This window comes from Stigmatopora nigra, chromosome 4 (genome assembly GCF_051989575.1).
Source record: "Stigmatopora nigra isolate UIUO_SnigA chromosome 4, RoL_Snig_1.1, whole genome shotgun sequence".
Taxonomy (NCBI): Eukaryota; Metazoa; Chordata; class Actinopteri; order Syngnathiformes; family Syngnathidae; genus Stigmatopora; species Stigmatopora nigra.
This window is the reverse complement of record NC_135511.1, coordinates 13,146,859-13,170,431: the sequence shown is the minus strand read 5'-3', so window position 1 is coordinate 13,170,431 and position 23,573 is coordinate 13,146,859. Positions and strand designations below refer to the sequence as shown.

General features: G+C 37.8%; 1 protein-coding gene across 1 annotated transcript; it reads right to left on the bottom strand.

Moving 5' to 3' along the window:
* Positions 1-1,235: 1,235 nt before the first annotated feature.
* LOC144195269 (nuclear receptor subfamily 5 group A member 2-like) lies at positions 1,236-22,859 on the bottom strand. Its single transcript, XM_077714782.1, has 8 exons — positions 22,777-22,859; positions 15,151-15,258; positions 14,050-14,168; positions 13,516-13,657; positions 11,770-12,425; positions 8,017-8,136; positions 7,235-7,382; positions 1,236-3,472 (listed from the first exon to the last, which is right to left on the bottom strand). The coding sequence occupies exons 2-8, from the start codon at positions 15,170-15,172 to the stop codon at positions 3,219-3,221; spliced, it is 1,461 nt and encodes a 486-aa protein (XP_077570908.1). The 5' UTR covers positions 15,173-15,258; positions 22,777-22,859; the 3' UTR covers positions 1,236-3,218.
* Positions 22,860-23,573: the final 714 nt, after the last annotated feature.

Sequence of the window (23,573 nt, the reverse complement as noted above, 5' to 3'; positions counted from 1 at the left end):
TGGTTGAAATAGCTGAGTCAAAATCCAAATGAAATTCTCTGGGGTGATCTCAAGTGTGCTCAATTGCAATGTGGCATTTCTTTTTAAAGTTTCTTTTTTACACGGAGAACATTCCTGATGCCCCATGATGATAAACTGTCACTTACTGTTAAAAAATCTAAACAGCATTGTGGTTAAAGGAAATCTTTTGGAATGGCTTTAATAAATTTTTCCCCACTTGTATGGGTTTTTAATAATGATGGTGCCTGATTGAAAAAAAAAAATGACCAAAACTTAATTTTTTACAGGGTGTATTATTGATTTTGGCACCACATCACCTGTACAAAAGTGTGTATAAATTAGACTTTCACGTACAAAACTCCGACATGTCTTCTGTCACCAGATACCGTGCATTTACATAATGAATATAACATCTTAGATGATTAAGGTTGAATGTAAAAAAAACTGGGGGCCAATTTTGTTTGCCATGTCAGTCATTCCTGCCTTTAGAACCCCCAAAATTTAAAAAGTTTTTCATCATCCATTAACCACACTATTTTCCGTACTATTAGTTTGGCTGGGCCTACATTTTATACTAAAGTGCAATTCATCGGTCTTTTTTTTTGTCCTCTAACCACCAACAGCCAGTTCTATAGTGTTTTTAGGCTATAGTTATCTCAACACAAAACTGTTAATATATTAGATTAAAAGGTGCTTATTGGGTCTGTTGTTCCATATTTGAAGATGACTTCATTTTAAAATGTTGTATAACTTATACTCCAATGTGACTTGTATATTTTTGTCATTTTTATTGTTTGGCTGTTGTGACTTGGAGGCCAAAAAATACAGCAACTTTTCAAACTAACAAGTAAACACAGATAAAATGATTTTCTATAAATTGTTGAATTAATAGTACAGCTTGGTTATCCATCCTAATTTAGCACATATTTTAGGCAATCATGCACAATGTTTATAAAAGTCAGATCTTTGTGTTAGTTAATGTGACAAACTTTCATCTTGACGCACAGTATTTGTTGTGAAATATTAGAAAGTGTCTAATGAATTGACCTAAGTGTTAAAAAAAAGGATTTCCTATCTTCTATTTTGCTAAGCATTACTGTTTTAGATGAAGAGATGATATTCGCTGTGTATTGTAAATCATTAGACAAGGCTAAAAATAGCCAGACCGACTGGTATTATCGTTGGAAATATGGATACTGTTGAACGCGGCAAAATAGCCAACTCACAAGTGCAGCTTCATTTCATTGACTTTTATTGGTGTGATACAATTACAATAAAATTGAAACAAAACAAAATGATATGGTCAGTCACTGTCTTTTGGATGAAAAACACGAACATTAGACGGACTCTCAAAGTACAAGGGGGGGGGGGGGGGAGTTGAAGGACAAAAAGCACAAAAAAAATAAAAAGCTGCAAACTTTTTTAGCATTTTAAATGAATCATTGCTTCGTCACTTTACAACATAAAAATACACCATGTACATCATGTTAACACCCACTTGCCTCAAAAAGGGAATCAAGGAGTGGATGGTCTTTGTGTTGTTGGATGACCTTCATATTAAGGCAGACTTAATGATTGTCTATGATATGTTGACATTTCTGACATCATGTATTCAGATGAAAAGTTACAAATTTAGACTGTGCTGCACTATTTTTTTTATTTTTTAATCTTCGGTTCTGTGAGAGCTCGTGTCATTTACATTGTTAGTCATCAGAGATAATTCCCATAACAAAAGTCACCTTTCTTTCTTTTCAACTTTCTTTTTTTTGACTACAGTTAATGACACCGGTACCAACAACGTTGATGACTACCAAGAACATATTGTTCTGTTAAATGCGTTATTGGGATTTCCAGTGATCCATGCAAGCTTTAAAAGTATTCGAACAAAGAAACATGAAGAAAGCCAATAAATATTTAGGCAACGGGACATTGGCTTGGTTTAAACCAAAAAACACGGGTGCTTTTGTTTATGGCATTTTTAAAAGGTGAGTAATTTGCATGGGCTCTTCTGTGTAAGTAAATCATCTCAGATAGAAACAAATGCTTGCATTTGTATTAAAAGACTAAAAACCCACAAATCAACACTTGTACTATAATGCTTGAACCTCTGTAAATGAGAAATTAAAGTGTATTTGTTAGCTTTGTATTGAATTTGTGACTTTTGTTCGAGTTAAATGCCTTGAAGTTGACGGTTAACGTAAAATCAAGTCAGGTACTGTCACATTGCTGACTTGTCTTTGTGTTTGTTATTCAGGTGACTACTACACTGACAAGGCCACTATCATAGTCCCAAGGTATGTGTTCTAAGAATGTTTGATTTTTAGGCACATGTCTGATTTTTTACACAAAATACCTTTTAAATCTAAATACCAAAATGTCATAATCTGCCTCTGTTTGACCAACTGAAATGTCTATTCAAACGTTGGTTTCCATTCACCCCACACCCCCTGTTTTTATTTGTATTACTTTATTAATTTTAGTTTATCATTTTGTGTATTTCTGAACAGATCTATGTTGTGACTTCAATATATTAACATCTAAATAGATTAGAACCAAACTATTTTGACTATAAAATGTGACAAAACAAGACTGGGCATTTTGCACCTACAATATCATCAAAATTATTTGAATCCTAGAATCACAAATCTGCAATATTTTGATAATTAGAAAACAAGACCACGCTGACATTCAATTTCTTAAAAAGAGGCTATAAAATCTGTCATAAAAAGTGCACAGTTAATCCCTACCTTTTCTACGGTTCCAGTCTTATAGCCCATCCTATTTGACAGTCAAGCATCTGCATCATCGTGTCGTCAGCATCAATAGAATACTGTAGTAATACTTTCAACATCCAACAGCTTAGTCATTGTATGTGTTTGGATATGGTCAAAATTGCTAAGTGGGCATATTTTGTTGGCAATTTGCAATCGGATGGTAAGGATAGTAGAGTTCATTGGCACTAAATCGGATATCATTCAAAATCTTTTTGTAATCCAATTTAAAGAGGTCACAAAAATTTACAAAATATCACTCTGATTGCCCAAAAGACGGTGGAACATACAGTAGATGGGATTCCGTCAAAGTCACAAGATCCTTTCTTGGCTATAAAAACGCTCCCAAAGATGAGCTAGCATCAAGTCCACTTTCATCATTTAATCTATGATCCCAAATCTGGTCTCACCGAGAACCAACAGGGTGAAACATGTAGTCTTCAATCTTCACACGCACGCTCGCTTGGCATTCAACATCTCGATCAGCAGGTTGTGGCAGGACACTTCTCCACTCAAATGCATGTACCACAAGTAGTCCTCAGCCTGCGTACTGAGGGAGCGAAGCTCCGGCAGTCGCATCACCAACTGGCTGAACTTATCCTGGAATTGTGGGTAAGTGGACAGGGTATATTCCAGCAAAGCTTCATTCACTTGCTCCTGGACACGCACCACAAATGCTTGGTTCTCCAATGGCTTTACATCTACACGTGGGAGGGAAAAAAAGGCTAAATTAATGTGAATGCACAATAGAGTCCCAATCGGAAGAGATATTTTAACAATGAAACACTAAGTTATTGCTATGTACATCTTAAATTTGCTCATCTAACCATCACCCCTTTGTCCCACAAAATCTGGCCTTTTGTATACAGTGTTCCCTCGGTCATCGCGGTTAATGGAGACTGGGACCACCCGCGATAAGTGAATTTCCGCGGAGTAGGGATTCCCCTTCAAAAATGCTTAATTTGAATTTAATTTAAATATATATATATATATATATATATATATATATATATATATTTTTTTTTTTAAATGTTTTTATTTTTTTTTCTCTTAATTTTTGCAATTTGACCTAACTTTTCCCACTTGAAGGTAAAATAAAGGACTAAGTTTGATCTGGGTGTGAAAAGAGACAAAACAACAAACACTACTGCCTAATATTGGAGAGTGGTGGTCCAGTGGATAAGTCATCAGTTTCCTGCTTCTTTGGTCTTGGGTTCAAATCCAAGCACCTGCAAAGATTTTCCCAATATTAATCAGCTAAATGAATGAGATAAATTTACAAGTACTACTGCTTTCTCTCACAGGGTGGTGGCCCAGTGGATATGTCATCAGTCTCTCATCTCTGTGGTACGCGGTTCAAATCCAAGTGCATCAAAAACTTTCCCAATGTTATTCAGTTAAAAGAATAAGTTCTAATGGCTAAGTGTTTAACTGAATAAATATTCAGTGGTGGATGAATCATTTTGTGAAAAAAAGGACTAAGTGTTTCACCCAGTTTCCTTAGATAAAACAAGTACTACTGCTTTCTCTCACAGGGTGGTGGCCCAGTGGATAAGTCATCAGTCTCTCATTGCTGTGGTCCTGGGTTCAAATCCAAATCCGAGTGCAAGCACAAATTTTCCCAATATTATTCAGTAAAAAAATAAGTTCTAATGGCTAAGTGTTTAACTGCATAAGTATACAGTGGTGGATGAAGCATTTTGTGAAAAAAATAACTAAGTGTTTCACCCAGTTTCCTTGGATAATACGTTTCAACAACCATGTATATGTGTGAGGGTGGTGGCCCAGTGGCTAAGTCATCAGTCTGCCAACTCTTTGGTCCTTGGTTCAATTCCCAGTGCATGCAAAGATTTTCCCACAAATGTTCAGGTAAAAGAATAAGTATTTATGTCTAAGTGTCTAACTGAATAAGTCTTCAGTGGTGGATGAAGCATTTTGCCAAAAAAATGACTGAGTGTTTAACCCATTTCCTTGGATAAAAGTATAAGTGCTACTTCTTTCTCCCACAGGTTGGTAGCCCAGTGGCTAAGTCATCAGTCTGCCACCGGTGTGGTCCTGGGTTCAATTCCCAGTGCCAGCAAAGATTTTCTAAATATTCAGTTAAAAGAATAAGTTAAAATGTCTAAGTGTTTAAGTGTATAAGTATAAGTATTCAGTGGTGAATGAAGCATTTTAACAAAAAAATGACTAAGTGTTTCACCCCATTTCCTTGGATAAAACGTTTCAACACCCATGTATAAGTGGGGCACGAGTTGGTGTAGTGGGTTGCACACTCGCCTTTGCACCGAGAGAACGTGAGTTCGCTTCCCGGTGTTGGCGGTTCACTGACCAAGCAAGCGGTCGAGGGTCGGCCGGAGGCCGACCCGAGAACGCCTTTCGCACAGACAGGTCCTTCAACATTCTTCCGAACTGCCGAAGGCAGTTCGGAATATAACCTTTTGCTGAAAAATATGACTAAGTGTTTAATATAAATTAAAAAGTTTTTTCTTTTTTTTTTCCCTTCTTCTTATTCCATTGACCAATTCTTCTTTCCAAGTATTTTCAGCCAAACAACGGCAGCGGGAATCGAACCAAGGTCTCCCAGACGGGAGTCCAGTGATCTAACCTCTGCGCCAACCAAGTGACTACACTTCTCTTAGTAATCATTTGAGTGTCTTTCCAAGAAATACACAGAAACAACTAAGTGAAAATGTGTACTGACCGGGAATCGAACCCAGGTCCCCCGGACGGGAGTCCAGTGAACTAACCTCTGCGCCAACCAAGTGACTACACTTTCCTTGGTAATCATTTGAGTGTCTTTCCAAGAAATACACAGAAACAACTAAGTGAAAATGTGTACTGACCGGGAATCGAACCCAGGTCCCCCGGACGGGAGTCCAGTGAACCAACCCCTGCGCCAACCAAGTGACTACACTTTCCTTGGTAATCATTTGAGTGTCTTTCCAAGAAATACACAGAAACAACTAAGTGAAAATGTGTACTGACCGGGAATCGAACCCAGGTCCCCTGGACGGGAGTCCAGTAAACTAACCTCTGCGCCAACCAATTGACTACACTTTCCTTGGTAATCATTTGAGTGTCTTGACAATAAGTACACAGAAACAACTAAGTAAAAAAGTGTCCCAACCGGGAATTGAACCCAGGTCTCCCGGACAAGAGACAAGTGAGTTAACCACTATGCCACCAATTGACTACACTTTCATCATTTGAGTGTCTTGAGAAGAAGTCCACAGAAAGAACTAAGTGAAAAAGTATCCCAACTGGGAATTGAACCCAGGTCTCCCAGACAAGAGACAGGAGAGTTAACCACTACGCCACCGAGTGACTACACTTTCTTTTGTCATCATTTGAGTGTCTTGAGAAGAAGTCCACAATATCTTTCAAAAAAAATCCTGAAAAAAATCTGCGAAGCTCTGGGTCCGTGGTAGCACTGTAGTGACTTTCCTTTAGATACTCAATTATTTCAACATTCCGAAAACATGCAGTTGATTAACTGAAGATTAAATTGTCTGTAAGTGTGAATGCAAGAATGATTCATTATGTATTTATGGTGAGTATGTGAGTGTGTACTATGTCCGTATACGTCGATGTGTATTCTTTGGTATGTATGAGCGAGAAAGAATAGGAAAGCCCTCAAGTGAACTGGCATTCAGCATCAGCTGAGCCCATCTTGTAGAATCTATTGAGACAGTAATTAAATGTTTTGAATCAATGTTATGAATCATCCTTTCAAATAGCTACGGGGCAATTAAATTACCCCTGGCAAACCTGACTCTAAGGATGAGGAAAAGGAGTGTGTGCACAAAAAAAGCTGCCAGTAAAGACAGCAAATATTTTCTCCCAATAACAAGTGCTCTTTCAATTCAAAAGCTCTTTGTTAGCAGCTTGCCTCCGCCAAACAGCAAACACTTCTGGGAATCTGGGCAAACCACATCTATGCTCTATCCATCTGTGCAAAAGCCATTGCATGAATGTCGGTTATTCCACCCAATGATAAACTCGTCATGGTTCTTAAGAATGCCATTAGTAGACAATAGATGAGGATTTCTTTGTCAAAATTGGCTTTTTGCAAGAATAGGATTTTAATTACGGTGAGTGGATTCCTTTCAGGGAAAAGGCCAGAAGTGGTAAATTCTATTTCATATAATATTGAAGCACAATATATGTGATTCAATATTTCATAGAACTGAATTGTTGTCATTTTAAATCTTTGCTATTAGCAGAATCCCTGATACATATTAATGTATATTAAGAATTTTTATAAACTGCAAAATATTTTGTGAAAACAAAGGGTCAACGATGAGGTTAAATAAGCATGGATTTGAGCATATTCAAAAAAATTAAAAGAATTTGTCATTTATCATAATTTGTGTCATTTTTATAGGTACTGAATTCTACAGGAAGAAAATCAGCCCACATACTTTATCGACAGTATCATAATAGACCTTATTATAGTCACTCACTGGGATTGAATAGTAGCAGGAATTTCAGACAGGCAATCTCCCTTCGGTCCACTTGCAGGACCCTCAACCTCACAGCTAGATCCTGCCCTCTTTGGACCAAACTCGACAGAGTTGCCTCGCCTTGAGACAGAACAGAAGACAACTCAATCTGCAAAACACATTGAAATTCTTAATTAATCAAGCCATCATTTCTGATCCTGTATCAGAATCTAATATCAATAGTTAAGGTAAGCATCTGTATGAATTTCAGATTCTACATTTTAAAAAAAAACATCATTATTGCCCGAAACGGAACTGGAAATACCAGGCTGTAAACGCTTGTGTTGAGAATGGGAAATTAGCTCAAATCCTGCATAGTCCTCAAAAGTGTTAGAAGAGCAAGTGTGGCAACCCACATTCCAGCACTTTCTTGAAAGTTCTAGTGCCAAGTCTTCATATGTTTTGTAGATTGTGCCTTGTTTGCAAAATTAGAGAATAAAATATATGGTTTGGTGGCTGAAGGGTTAGTGCATCAGCCTCACAGTGGGGGACCTAGGTTCAATTCCAGGTTAGGCAACCTGTGTGGAGTTAGATTTTTGTGTGAGAAATCTGTCTCCCCGTGCTCTAAAGTCATGTCAAGTTTTTTTTTTTTAACAATTGAACTATATTGGCTCTGGTGGCTGAGTGGTTAGAGTGTCAGTGACTGAGATCTGAGGTACTGTGTTCAAATCCCGGGTCGGTATACTTCTTGTTTTGTTTTTTTTAAACAGTGCTAGTGGAAAGCTGCATGGGGGAGTTGTTACCTCCTGGCCAGTCACCAGCAGGATACTGTCTCCCTTTCCATGTTGAACTTGTCTGAAAATGTGATCCAAGACCAAAAGGTCAGACCAGCAGTTGTGAAGCAGCTTCATTTGATCTTCCACCTTCAGGAAACACATGCAGAACAAAGACGAGAAAAACAATGTAACATTAGTTTGGAGCATAGTATAAGAATGGTTTCAAAGTATATTGTCGTAGTTGATAAGAGATTGTACATTTTTTTCCAGTTTGAACACATTGGTTACATGCAAATCATATAAAAATTGCTAAACACACTCATCTCTTGTCACAAAAACAACTCACCAGCAATGGTTGTATTAGTGTGTCCAGTGATATACTATACTGACATGTAGTATCTCTTCAAACTACTAATGCCCTAGCCACAGTTGGCTAGGCCACGGCACGGGGGTGTGTGTGTGTGTGTGTGTGTGTGTGTGTGTGTGTGTGTGTGTGTGTGTGTGTGTGTGTGTGTGTGTGTGTGTGTGTGTGTGTGTGTGTGTGTGTGTGTGTGTGTGTGTGTGTGAGCGTCATTGTAAAGTGAAGGACACAGCAGACAGTAATTCCTTCGCCACGACCCGCAATAGGTTTTGACATACATTCATCTGACGAGGAGTTGACAGAATTACTGTCCATCTAAATCAAATGTTATATTAGTGGCAGAGGAGAGGGTCCAATCTGGGCCACACGCACCCATCTGCTATAGTGGGGCCCTGGAATTGGAAGTGATAAAGGAAGGGGTTAAGGAAGTAAGAGGTCTCGGCGACCTTCTGAGCTTCCTCCACGAGAGGGGGTGGACTCTCAGCTGAAGTGGAGAAAAATCTTCTCATGCAGCATGCAAATTGACCAGTGAGCAATTTAAAAAGATATTAACGCGTGTATTTATGCAAGTGTGTTTCATACTTTATCACCTATACCTAAGAGGGATTTGGGGTTACTTTAAACTAATATAAGAATGATGTCATTTTTGAGACCCAAATGATAGTATTTCCTGTCTTGCATGCCACTGATTGTCTGGAAAGAACATCTGACCGGGGGAGGAGGCTCATGTGCACCTTTTTCATCACTACTATTTTATATCGAGATTACAGTTAAGCACTTTTTTTATAGAATTCCCATTGTTTGAAATGCGGATGTTCCGTTAGCATTTTCCTTTATTAAATTCAATCCCTCGTCAAATAGAACTAGTCAATATTGAATCTAAAATTGAGTACTGCAAGTTAAAAAGGCGATTTCATTAGAACTTTTCTTGTTACATATGTTTCATCACAAGAATTGACAATTTAAACATCCTGCACTGATTAACAATCACTCTCAGACTTATATTTATGATTTTGTGCCTATGGTTAGTGTTTAAAAAATTTTATGAACCTTTTATTGTTTGCTATATTATGGAAATATATTTTTCAATATATTTTTTAAAGAAGCAATCAACCGACTGAAGTAAAAGAGTCAAGTCAAAGTGATTCTTGACAATGTTGAAAGCATTTTATCTGCTTCTAAACTCTGCATTTGACTTCACAAAATGAAAATAAAAAATCTTCAAAACGTGGCGAGAAGTGCTTCGCATTAGTTAAACTACTTATGTGCTACCTTCAATTTCTTTGGTAAAATGAACTAAAACTTTTCTTGACTTGCCCTAGCATGATTGTTCAAGACTTTCAATATTTTTCACTTATTGGATGCAAGTAATGTTATCCAGCACCTCTATGGCTGCAAGCTACTTGAATTACTGGTTCAGTTATCCACTTAAAAGAAATCCTTTCACTAAATGGTTGCATTTTTCATCTTATTTGGAAAGATTTTGCATCTATTTGTGTCGTGTCAGCGAGCAAATAGATTTAAGGGTTTTGGACAAAAGCTTCATGTCTGGAGAGGGAAATATAACTATATTCAACTGGTCCAAACTATTTTTTAGGCTTTGTTATCAGTACATATTCATATTCAACTCATTCAAAATATCATTTTTGATCCAATTGTGAATGGCATACAATTACAGTCCATGCGCATCCTTTAGACAAAAAAGAAAAAACCATAACAGCAAATGCCTCAAAGAAAGTGGCTTTCTTAAATGCATTTTTTTTAGTTCTACCACAAATGTGTGAAATTTGTGACATTTTTCCTCACATAATACACCATTCAAATACTTCATTTTGGAAACCAATTTGGAAAAAAAAAAAGATGTTCCTTCCAAATTTCCTGTCTAATTCTTTGCGCTAAACCATAAAGGTGCTCATTGTGGATACGTCACAAACCACATCGACCATTCAACAGGTAAATGGAAGGTCAAACCAAAGACATGACAAAGGCCACCTTTGAAATAGTGCAGCAATCAATAGCTTACAATATAATAACATTGTGGGCAACTAGAGTGCAGCACCGCAATGGAAGGCTGACATTCCCCCGTTATCGTTGGCAAGGAATGTAATTATCTAGGGCCGAGAAACAGCTCTTTCCTCGCAGCTTTGTCCATACTGTGCACACTGGCTGCTGAATGGCCATCTAACAGTTTGAATCTTATCCGAAATTCATCACAAATATTCATATGCACCTGCGTCCAAGATGACAATGGGAGGAGTTTTGTTTGTACATTCACATTTTATGATAAAAGACTTTAACAGCAACCATGGAAAAACTTCACTTCATCATGCATTCTACCTTAACTGTATTTTAAGTGTGATTTTTGGATAGAGTGCATTTTTTTTAGGTGATATTTTTTACTGCAGCTCTACTTTGGTGACATGAGGCCCAATCAATGCAGACTGCCAAAACTCCATGCCAAAACTCCAAAATCTCACTCGGGGCCAAAAGCCACAAGAATTAATGTCTGTAAAGCGTTCCCCAGCTGCAGAGTAACAAAGCAACAACATCAGACGGTGCACATTTCGAGAGTGGATAATAAAGCAGCTTGAGCACATTTTGGAAATCTACTGGACACACTAACTACATGTCCCAAGAATCTAAAAGCAAGAGGAAGCAACTACCCACACAGGGAGGAACTCATGGAATTCTTAAATCAGGAATTACTCAAAGCCAAAGAGCCTCTACACAGTGACTTAAAAACACTTGGCACCAAATGTGGTCCCAAAGAAAACCAACTCACAGATCCAATGGAAGTACATACAATTTATATTTATTCAAGAACTACCTACCCTCTTGAAATTGTGATAATGAATTAGTCAATTGATGTCTGGTGTCAACCCACGCATCCTTCCATCCATCCATCCATTTTTAATCATTGGTATCTTCATTATAGCCACACTTCACAGTTGCACACCCACACAAATTGCAGCCAGCTAAGCAAGTATTCATGTTTTTTTCTTTTTTTTCTTGCCCAATTTCATCACCTGCAACAATTTGCAGTAAAGATAATAATAATAACACAAATAATAATAAACAATTCCAATAATGGGGTCCTCGCAGGATTGACTTTGTTGTCAGCTTAGGCACTAATGATATTAATGTATTCATTATCCACACCGCTTATCCTAACAAGTGTCACGGGGGTGCTAGAGCCAATCCCAGTCAACTACACTCTAAATTGGTGGCCAGGCTATCACAGGGGACAATGAGACAAACAACAATTCACGCTCACAGCTAATCATAATGACAATAATAATAATAATCCGTCGTCAGTTGGTTCAATGTGTTGTATCTTCTCATTTGAAAACAAATGGTAGTATATGTGATGGATTTCACAAGTGCACTAGCATCCCATAAACGTAGAAATAGGGACTCACCCGCAGCTCCTTGAAGAAGATGCAGCTTCGAGCCCACTCCACTATGGAGAAGAGGGTCTGGTCCGCCATGCGACACATGAGGCTGAGGGCGCTGGGCTTCTCCAGGCGACCACGGCTGTTCTGCTCTTGCTGCAGGTGAGCCAGGATTTTGTTCTGCACCACCAGCTCGTCCGGATCACATCGCAGCATCTCCATCACCAGCGGCGGCAGGCTGGGCGGCTGCGGGGAGGCCGACGGGTAGATCTCGGAGTAGGTGTATCCCGTCAGGTATTCTGGGGAACTGCTGGTGTAGTCGGGGCACTCTGCCTTGATCACCCTGCTGGGGAAGGCCGCGTATTGGTACTGGCCGCTCAGGGCCACTTGCGACTGCATCCCAAGGGGAGGGGGAGCGTAAAGGTTCGCCTCATAGTCTGTGGGGGTGATGGAGCAGGGTGTGGATGACACCATGTTTTTGGGAATGGCGGGCATGCCGCTCAGGGGGCCGCCGAAGCCGTAGTCGGCGTGCAGCGGAGAAGAAGAGGACGGAGGGACTGCGCTCTCCAATTTGAAGCCGTTGGATCGTATCAAAGCCTTTTTCTGCTGCTTCAAGGCCCTGTCCCGCTTGTACATGGGCCCGAATTTATTCCTCCCCCCACGCATGCGGTCCGCACGCACCGCTGTCAAAGAGAGAGACCGGCGAAAAATTAGGCACGTTTAAACAGGAATTTATAATGGCTTCCTATTCAATTTCCTGCTTTTTTTTATTTCACATAAAGCTCAAGTTAAACCCCTAACAGGGTCAGTAAGTATTTTGAGTAATTGAAAATTAAAAGTATGCATTTTTATTAGTGATATTATTATTGTTAGACATAAAAAAATAAATAAAAGTTTTAAAATGTATAAGAACAAAAAGATTAAATGAAGGTAAATAAACACAGAAATACAGTGTTTGTGCTCTGAGTAATTCTATGTTGTTGATTTAATATCTTTTTTTCCTGTATTTATCTCATTGCCTACCCGTTTTGTGATGGAAAGTAATGAGTTAAATGAGTGCTTGGAAAGAGTTAAACGCGTGGAATGAACTGACAGGCGCGCACACGCACGTACGCGCACGTAAGCACACGCACGCACACGTGTGCGCGCGTTGGCTTCCCTTTTTAGGGCTGAGAAGATTCCCAAGAGTCTGCACTCCTCCTTGCATAGCCTAAATAGAGCCTTTGATTTAAAACACGGGAGTCGCCACAGTTTTTATCAGTAACTCCAGAATGTGAACTTTTTTTGCTTGCTTGGAAGAAGCAGGTGCTTTCTTGCACGACTGTCTGGCAATTAATTCCATCTCACGGAAATAGGAAGTGATGACAGAGTCACTGGCCTTAAAAAAAACAATTTTTAGTCTGTGTTGGAATTTTAGGATTATAGTGTGTAATAAAACGCTACACATTTTCTACAAAAATGCATTGTAAAATAATAAAGTGTTATTTTTAAGCCAATGATGAAGTCATTTTGGAAGGATACATGAAAATTAATTGTTTTTTTTTTTACCCTATTATACGACCCATGGGTGATGTCCGGTAATAAAATTATAAATTAACTGAATGTATATATAATAAATCAATTTCAAATACAATTATGGCTGCATGAAAATTAATTGAACGTCAAATGAGTTCATTGTGTGCCCCAAAAAGGGGTTAAATTTACTCCCAATTGCCCCGAGTCGTTTTAATGTCATTTATGAGCAAAACAAAGATAATAAACATGCAAACGTACCTTCTAGTCGCATTCCAACGTTGAGACATTTTTGAAAGCGGCAGAAAGGACATCTCTTCCTCTGAGTCTTGTCAATTTTACACTCCTGATTTTCAGCACACGTGTATCTCTTGTTGTTTTGCACGGTCCTTTTGAAAAAGCCCTTCAACAACATTAACACACATTTCATTAATCTTAACAAAGAAGTAAATAACATCACATTTGCAGTTTCTAATTCTTACCCACTACAAGGCCTATATTATAAATACGTATATATTTTTCTTATAAGTATTGGATACTCCCCTGCATCCTGTTACTATTTCCAAGCTGTTCAAAATATTCCAATTCATTTAGGATAAAACACAATGAATGTACGACCATCAACATATGCTGAATTACAATATTTAGTCCATCAAGGCATAAAAACTTGGAATAATGAGGTAGCACTAACACTGATCTATGCAAAAAAAAGTAAATATCTGACATAGCTTCCACTTGAACTAAAATAATATTGTTTTTATTTGTATTTTTTGCAGCAATGGAGCGAGTGTTTACCTTGCAGCTTTCACAGGTGAGCAGCCCGTAGTGATAGCCGGACACTTTGTCTCCACATACAGGACACAACTCTTCCAGATCGTCATCATAAGTGTATTCCATAACCTTCAATGTCACACCTGTACATGCACATACAAGCACGCGCGCACACACACAGAGGCACACACACATGCACGCCCAAATACCAAGGACATTGAATAATATCAAGGCTGCAAGTAGAAATCACAGTTTAATTAGTCGTGTAATAACGAAATTCATGCTTTACTTTGGCCAAATAAATGTATTTGTTTCATCTCGGTTAGTTCATTGAATCAGTGTGTATTATAATTTCATTCTTAATTTAATTTGATTAGCCTCATAATATTTTGGTGTAGATTATTGACTGATTGACAAAAAAAGACTAGGAATGTGTGTATTCGTTAGAAATGCATTTTTGAAAATTGATAAATTATTTTAGTCTCGTTTTTCACAAAATGATTGAGGATTGTTGTTTAAAAAATATAAGAAACGTTGGCTATCATTTTGTTTAAAGCTTTCAATTCCCAAAGTGTTGTGGTAGGCCAAACACAATTAGCACACCAATCGAAACAAGTGTAATAGATAACGAACGAATAAATACAATATATTATTTTTAAAATTTTGATATTAAATCCATTTTAAACAATTCCAATTCCCAAAAAGTTATGATTGCATTTTATACAGCTTTTTGACATCCAAACGACAATTTTATATTACAGGTCAAGAATACGTGGATTTTATTTAGCGTGAGTGATGCCTTCAAGGACAGAAGATGTCAATCATAAATCATTATGAATTATTATTGATATTTTCATGATGTCCTGAAAATGACCAAATCAAATTTAAAAGACAGATGTTGTCAGAAAGTGACAGTAACATTAATGTACACGTTTTTTTCCATTTGGTTCAACAAATAAAACAGTTTATTTAGATATTTATTTATGCAATTGAATGCAATTGATGACGTTACAAATTGCCATGCTACAAACTCGGCAATAAAAGATCTGTATTCGTTTTGGACTAAATAAATCTTGTATTTCATCGCCAGTGAGAGAATTTCTGTAAAAGTAAAGAGTGCCTTACCGTGAGACTTGTCTCCCAGCATCTGAAGAACAGGCTGCAGCCAGTCTCTCTATGATTGTCTGATTAATAAATTGTGCACGGAGGCGTTTCGGCACAGTCTTGCATATGCTGCTGAGGACAACGGCAGGAGGAGACCAATAAAGAAAAAAAAGGGCTGTATCGGGATTGGTTTGGGTCTCTCCCACAGCCTCCTAGCTCTACTGTCTTTCCCTTATCGCAGATTTATGCTGCTCTGCTGCTGCTATTGGTGGACAGAGACTCACGTGGTCGCTTAGCTACCTCCTGAAAAATGCCTGGACAGGCGACTCACACCATCAAAGTCTCAAATATTCTTAACCTTTATATTCTACAATTACAGCATCATCATTGGTGAAATGCAAATCACATTTTCCTAGAATTAGTATGCATATATGAATACATTTGTGCATATTCTATTAAAGTATGTTGCATAGTTAACTTACATTGATGCCACATACATAAACACATATACATGAAACTACTAAATTACTACTTATTTTCATCTTCCTAAAATAATAATGATCATTTGACAATCATATATCTCATAGTTTCGACATAAGTCAAATATATACTCAAGTGATGCATTGTACACCTGACATGGCATTTTAATAAATGTATTCCTCACTGCAATTTTTTGAAAATTATTTTTACCTTTAAAAAACAGAGAAGATAATTAATCCATTATTTAGAGCTGACACTATACTAATGTTATTTTAAACAATTCTGTTTTTAAATACTTGATCTGTATTTTCACTGTTTATGTATAACTCATGTGAGGATAATGAAAGTTGTTTTCATCTGAGCAAGTTCAAAAAGTCTAAATGTATAGTAGTGTAATTTTTTTATCTTTTAAATAAAGATGGGGAAGTTGCTTGACTTTGGTCTATTTGTAAATGACAAATTGCTATCAACAATTGTACGCATAAGTTTGTTCTATTGGCTCTAGCAAATTACATTTTCTCTAAACAGTATAATCATGAATATAGTAATAGTTGCATTTTATTGTTAAGCCATTGTATGAAATCTGGAGGGAAAGTTATCATCTGTAAAAAAAAAAAAGTTTCTTTGTATTGGGCCTTTGAATGCATCAAAGATACAAAAGCTTCTGTAAGAAAGGAATATTCAGATGTCAGTCATTACATTCATATTTTCTAAAGAATGAGTGATTTTGGACTGTGTATGAAAAGAAATCATCCCATTACAAAACTAACATTAACGTCAAACTAACACTTTTTGTGTGGTGGGGTGGATGGAAGGATGGATGAATGGATAGATGGCTAAAAACTTTACCTGAGCCATTCTGTCAAACCATATCCTTTGTCATGCAGTGTATAGATTTGATATCTATTTTTTATTTTATTTTATCAGAAACCAACAACGGACATACAATACATCAACTATCGTAAAACAGAGCAATGAGCTCAAAAGGCTTCTGTTTAACAGGTCTTTTTTCCAGATAACTATCGCCTAAAAAAATTAAACAAATAATAGGCTATCAGTGGTCACAGTGGGAAAAAAATACTATTAAATGCACTTGAGTATTAATCCCAGGCCCAGCAAAACTATGAAAAAAGTGCAAGGCATAGTCAGGAAAATACGGTAATATGTATGAAGATAGGTTGTCGTGCCTTGATTGTGAAAGTTGCACATGTGCGTTATCAAACTGATTGCTCAGCAGAAGTTGCAAAGTGGAAAACGAGGGAGAGAAGTTATAGCAATCAATCTGTCTCACCCCTGACCTCTCGGAGTCACAACAAGGTCCCCGATTTGTCTGAATCCGTGGCTCTAGTGAACAGGGATCACAGGCCAGCAAACAAGTATGGCTCACCAGGAGAGGGGGCCTCATGCTAAGTCGAGCCCTCTGTCACTGGGACCAAGAATGATGGCCTATCTGTTGTTTGTCTCGAGCGTGATTTTGTTTTGCAAGTGTGCTGTGGCTAGGTCAGCAGAGCCCCAGCATCAGACAAGCTCTGTCTCTGTCTTCAAGATATATTTGTACAATAAATAAAGGCAAGGGATAAGGCCAAGCTCATATTTTGACTTCATCATTTGTATTTTGTTCAATTTACCCCCCCCCCCTCCCCCTCCTCCACCCTGACAAACCACCCTAACCCACTCATAGCCATCTTTTCTTGGAGAAGTTTGCTGTATGTATGTGAAAGATAACACAATGTGTATGGCAGTGGGTGAAAGTCAAATGAATGGTGGTAAAATAAATTTACAAACGTTTGTATTGCAAAAAAAACACAAAAACTTTTGATCGCGCAGAATTGAATCCCTCCATATTTTAATATTATCCTCAAAGGGGCTTACGAGAACACTTAACGAATACTTAAAGCGTAACTTTTCTGTGAAAAGTCATCTAATTCAAACGGTTTGCCAAGGTGAAGGCAAATCCACTCTAAGTCCGATTGTGGTGTTTTTCTCACTTTGTCAGGTTCACATTTGTCAAGTAGTGTGTATGTACCGGGCGTTACATACCACACATTTTATAGTCTCTCATTTATATCACCGCTCATCCCAATCACAGGGTGCTGGAGCCTATCCCGGCTAACATCTGGAGAAAGGCGGACTACACCCTAGACTAATCGCCAGTCAGTCGCAGGGCACGCAGAGACAGACAAATATTCACACTGAAAATCACATTGCCACTGAGTGGGAATCTATCTCATTCTGCTCGCATCGAAGTCAGGCGAATTCAATCTCCATGTTTTTATATTTTAATCACTTTATCAAGGGAATGTTTGTTTTTGTCAATTTATTATTTACTAAATTTACCATCTGGTTCAGTGTTTTTTTTTTTTACCCTTTGTAGACCAGAAATAAAGTCAATCACGTTCATTAAGGCATTCAAAAGAGAAATATTAGAGGGAAAGTGGTAAGTTAACAGTAGGTAGCTCTTCGGTTGGGGGTGTGAACAGTGTTTTGCTCAAGGGCACTTAGACAGTAGTAAGGAAGCAGTTGGAACCTCTCCTAAAGCTAGCTACAACACATTTTCTACAGTGCAACTTGGAATAAATAAATAAATACAGATAAGATACAGTAATGTGGTATTTATCAGTTAAATGAGGTATTGGTGTCCTGCCAGAGCCTTCAAGGCCTATCAGAACCATCTACTACTTTTACAAATTAAATTGTATTCATTTCTTTTCGACAGCATATAATGCTTCTAGAGTAAATAATTACTCCCCACTTCTTTTTTTTTATTTAATTGGTTTGTCAATATTATCAGAAGATTTGAACCAGTAAAAAAACTTTAATAAATTGTTTCATTGAAGTAGAAGAAAGGTGTATTTATTTGGTAAACACTCTGCCATCATTTGTCTGTCCTTGACCAACCGTGTCTCAACATTGATAAACCAATAGGGGAAAAAAAAGAAGTAAACTTCCATTACACCAGAATAGGGAGTATATAATCGAGAAAGGGGCTTTCTTTTGACAAAGTCCAAAAACACAAAACCCATCACTTACTAAAATCCCTTCATCAAACAACTATATTTATGATTAGGCATCAAACATATAGGTGATAGGGGCAGGGTAATAAATCAGTTTGTCAGATTACTCATGCCCCCTGCTGGTGTATTGTTACTCGTGAATGATGCAAAATAATGTTAAATAATATTGTTTTTGTGTGTATGGTTGTTTGACCTAAACACGTTTGGAATGTTCTGTACTCTAACCTTCAATATTTATAAGGATGTTTTTTAAACATTTTAAGGAAATGTAATCATATTCAGTATAGTGTAACAAAGTCCATCCCATTTATCAGAAGTCAAATAATATTCTTTTTCTTGCATAAACAATACTTATGTGACCTAAACTTATTTTAACACTGAAGCCTGGTGAAGTTTTACTCGTATAATAGTTTCAAAACTTTTAATTTTTCAGCCATGTCCCATTTTACTGTAAACATGAATTTTAGGACCACCTCATCATCCACTCTGTCCAATTGTACATCTAGTAATAATAATAAATTTATTGTTAAGCTACTTTCAAGACATTTAAGGACATGTATGTTGCATCCGTAAATGCCAAACATACAAATATAGTAGGCTAAACAAGCCCAGATCCAAATCAGAATCAATTTAAGTTTAACAGTAAACTTAAAAAGAGATATTCTTTCAAAATGTTATACAGTTACTGATGCACATATTGTGCACCACTGTGTAAAAAAATGGACACAGAATTGCCTAGAGACTGCGTTCTTATGACATTTTCCTCATATTTCAGTATTTGAACACAAACACATACATGTATATATATATATCATACAGAAAATGTGATATTGTTAAGATTTTACTGTATTAATATAACAAAAAACTGTGGCAAATATCCAACCCTGAACCTGTCCTTGACTGGCACAGCCCTGGAAAAACCTGGAGCAAGATCTTAAACTTGTTTCCATACATTTCATAACAACTGGAATTGGGAGGAAGAAGTCTGTGGCCAGGTAATGGCCAGGCTTATCACCATGTACTGTATGCCTAATACAAATTTGCTACAGCGTGGGTCTGGTGCTAAGAATGTTTTTATTGCGTAGACACCAGATGTTCAAGTATAGATTTATGCCAAAATCCTATTCACTCTCAAGGCTACAGGAGGCGAGTAGATAATTAGGTGTTATAAAAGGAGCCCTGAACAAAACCATGAACATCACACTAAAGAATGAAAAACAGAGAGAGGGAAAAGGCTGAAAGCATTAACTTTTGAAAGAGGATGACAAAATGTGAAATAAAAGGAAATCCTTCGTGATCGTTTTGCCTTTTCGAGGCCAGATTGGTCAAGCAATTAACGTGGTGTCAATTCATGTCAGTGCTTTTCTAAATGACTACAGGGCACCATGTTGTCTCCGTCTATGCGTTGTGTAAATGCATTGGTCTAAAATCATTTGTCCAATACTTGTCGTGTTCTTTCTGAAGCGCTGCGGCTCTTTCATCTAATTATTGGCGCTAATTTGACTGAAAGCAATTTAAATCCAATATAAAGATTAATTTTCCAGTTATGATTCTAAATTTGAAGATTCGGGTGCATTGAAAATAATATTTGCATGAGGAATAATGGAGAAAAAAAGTGTCACAAGCACAAAAAGGCAGCCCATAGTGCCAGGATTTTGAATGAATAAATTCAAGTAAGGAACATTTAGGGGGTACTGCAAAGTTTTAGATTTTTTTTTTGAAATCATTTCAATGTTTCACTTGGTTGATTTGTTTCTAATTACATGAAATATTTTTTGAAAATAATTGCTAAAACATAAATCCACACAGATTCAGTGATAAAAATACTATTGAGTTAGAGCAAAAAACTTTCATAGACTCCTCATTTACTTCTCAGTCAAGCTATGCTGGCAAGTCATTACCCCAAATACAAAATCTCTCACCTGTTTATAAGTTTTGGCTGGGGAAAGTCAGACATTTTGAGGTTGCTGCTGCACCTTAACTCTGGCATCAATTGCCACTAAACAATAGACAACCCCCTTCTCATTGTTTTTTTGTATTACATTTAAAAGTACATCACTTTTCCCTGGCTTTTATCACATTTCCACTCCCCTTGTACACTGCAATCTGCTTAGAAACTTTTCTTTTTACTTGAGTTGGCAGGCCTTTTAGTATATTTTCCAGTATTTATGTACAGCACTTTGGCTTCTATCACTAGCTTTTAAATGTCCTATACAAACTACTATATGTTCAAAATAACAATTATCCACTTCTTAGAAATGACTATGTAGAGTCATGTATTAAAATGACTGTGGTATCTACAAAAATTAGTTTTTTTTTTTTTGCTAAATGGTGATATCGGTTTTCTGATTGGTCAGCAAAAGGTGTACATTTTGCTAGATGTACTGTTTCCATTAGAAAACAGCATTAGCAATTGGTGAAGTTGAGCTCTGTCAATATTAATTGCAAACCTTTGCAACATGTCACAAATTGGCAATTAAAAATAAGTTGAAGTGGATCTGAACAAGTCAAGGGCATATAGAGCACTCCAAAAAAGGGCAGAACAGGCATCAGAGAAGGAAAAGGGAACAAGGTCTTCCCCCTTCTGGAAGTGTGTCAGTTGGCAAGGGGTGAAGAATGGTGGGCTGTTATCAGCATCGAGGTTGCGTCGTGTCAGGGTCAAGGGGAATGAGATGAGAGCGACTAGGAGTGGAAGAGGCGGGGGTATGGTGAGGGAGGAAGACCACACCAGGTGAAGGCACGCTTGTGGAGCGTGCTCAGTGCACTTGCTCACGAACATGAGCAAGCAAGAGCCAAAGAGGAAGGCTTTGGCAAAGCACACGGCCAATTGCATCCTTGACATATGTCCCGATTGACGTCACCACAGTAGGCCCAAACCGAACCCAAGAGGACTTTATGTAACTCTGTGTGGCAAGACAGGGGTTGAAGATGTATTCAAGAAACATTTGTTTAAAATGTATAAGAGTAGATGTATCAGAGTTAGCACAATTCAAAAAAACATGCACATTCACCTTGTGTACGGGAATTATTTGATTCCAGCAATAATACATTAATTCATTTTCCCAACTGCTTATCATCGCAAGAATCTTGGGGGTGCTGGAGTCTATCCGAGCTAAATTTGTGCCTCAGGCAGGCGTTACCCTGAATCGGTGGCCAGACAAACACAGGGCACGAGGAGATGGACAACCAATCATACGTAGGGGCAACTTAAGAGTGCTGAAACATCCTACCCTGCATGTTGTTATTGGGAAGTCGGGGAAAACTGGAATATCCAATAAAAACCCACACAAGTCTGGAGAAAACAAGCAAACTTCATACAGTGAGGACCGAGCTAGGAGAAAACCCAGAACCGTGAGCCCGATGTGCTAACCACTCAACCACCGGGTCGTTTTAATCCGGCAATGAGTGTAAAAGTGAGCGTTAGTCTAAATGTGGAGTAAATGGATTTGGCTCAGGTCAAGTTGAACAAAAAATAAAAAATAAAGGATGCGAATTATGCAATGTCATACTAAGTTGTATACTGTTTCTTTTTGCCGTGGTACATATTCTTCTTTAAACAAACCACTGACCGAGGTCTTGACTTAGTCAACTTGGTAACTAGGTGATGTCAGAACTCTTCCATTACACACCCGTGATAACATATTTGCTTCAAACTTTTTAGAGGTCATTTGTCAAAGAACAATATTGACACAGTTTTCCCACTGTGCCAAACAGATAAACGTTGTGGAAGAAACATCATTAATTGCAAAACAGGGCTGTCTCCCTTCTATGGTAAATATTTCAATGGAATGAGCTGCTATTTAGACTTCAGAAGCTCAAATACCAGCAACATATCTACAGATGCCCCGCAGTGGAAAAAAACTGACAATATTTGCCTAAACACATTTTCCTGATAGGATTAAAAGTCCTTTATGTATGGCAACCAGTTCAGGCTGTATGCCACCTGCTGCCCATCATTATGCAACCCTCCTGAGGATAAGGAAAACAGGTGGATGGATATAATGTTAACTATACAATCTACTGCTGTATGTAAATAATATTAAAAGGATGTTTGTCTCAATTAGGTGCATGGAGTGCTTTGAAAAACTTAATTAATTCAGGCAGGAATCTTTAGAAAAGAACAAGGACATAGAAATCAGATAAAAAAACATACCTGTCAGAAGACACGGTGAAAAGAGGAGCATGGCATTATAACTTGGCATGGAGTAAACAAAGTAGGGTAAAGCAAGCAAGGTAGACGATCTGACAATGATTCACAAACGCATGGGCTTTAAATAGACAGACAGGAGTTGATTGCCATTAAGAACACCTGGGTAACACAAGAGGGAGAAAGCAGGGGATAGGCCAGAGGTGGAGAAACAACAGGGGAACACAATGGGCAATCACTTAGACAGAACAGAATAAACCAGTACAAAACCAACCAAAAACCCAAATAACCCTAACAAGTAAGATGAATCATTATACTATGAACGGCTCCTGATTCTTAGCACTAAACAAAAAGAGAGTTAGAAAAAAGTTGTGGGTCATTCATTGCATTTTTAACCAAATGCATATTCAATTACTAAGAATGAAAATGAAGGAAAATGTTCGGTACAGCTAAAACAAACGTTGCAATTGACGCTACAATCGGCCAAGGTGAGACCACAGACATTAAAACGTCAAGCAAATAAACAGATAATAAATACATCCGTTCTCCCGCAAGATGCTTATCACTCAGCTGATAGTGGTGCTCAAGCCCAGCACTCTTAAACATATTCATGTCCAAAATCCATCATTAGAAAGCCCACCCCCTGGCTATCACGGGTGTTCTTGTACTCAGGGGGATCCACAGCCTTGACTGGCCTCAATCTGATTACAAGCTCGTTGGGTGGGGTGGGCGGGGTAATAGGGGAGAATGTCAAAAGCCAATCCGTCAACCTTGAGGAGATAAAGCCATTGCATTCAAACTAC

Excerpts from the sequence above, each read along its gene's own strand:
- LOC144195269 (XM_077714782.1), bottom strand. The coding sequence starts at position 15,172 with ATGCTGGGAGACAAGTCTCACG. Across the intron at positions 14,169-15,150 it reads GCTGGGAGACAAGTCTCACG|GTGTGACATTGAAGGTTATG; the intron begins GTAAGGCACTCT and ends GTGCATGTACAG. Across the intron at positions 7,383-8,016 it reads TGCTGGTGACTGGCCAGGAG|ATTGAGTTGTCTTCTGTTCT; the intron begins GTAACAACTCCC and ends TGTGTTTTGCAG.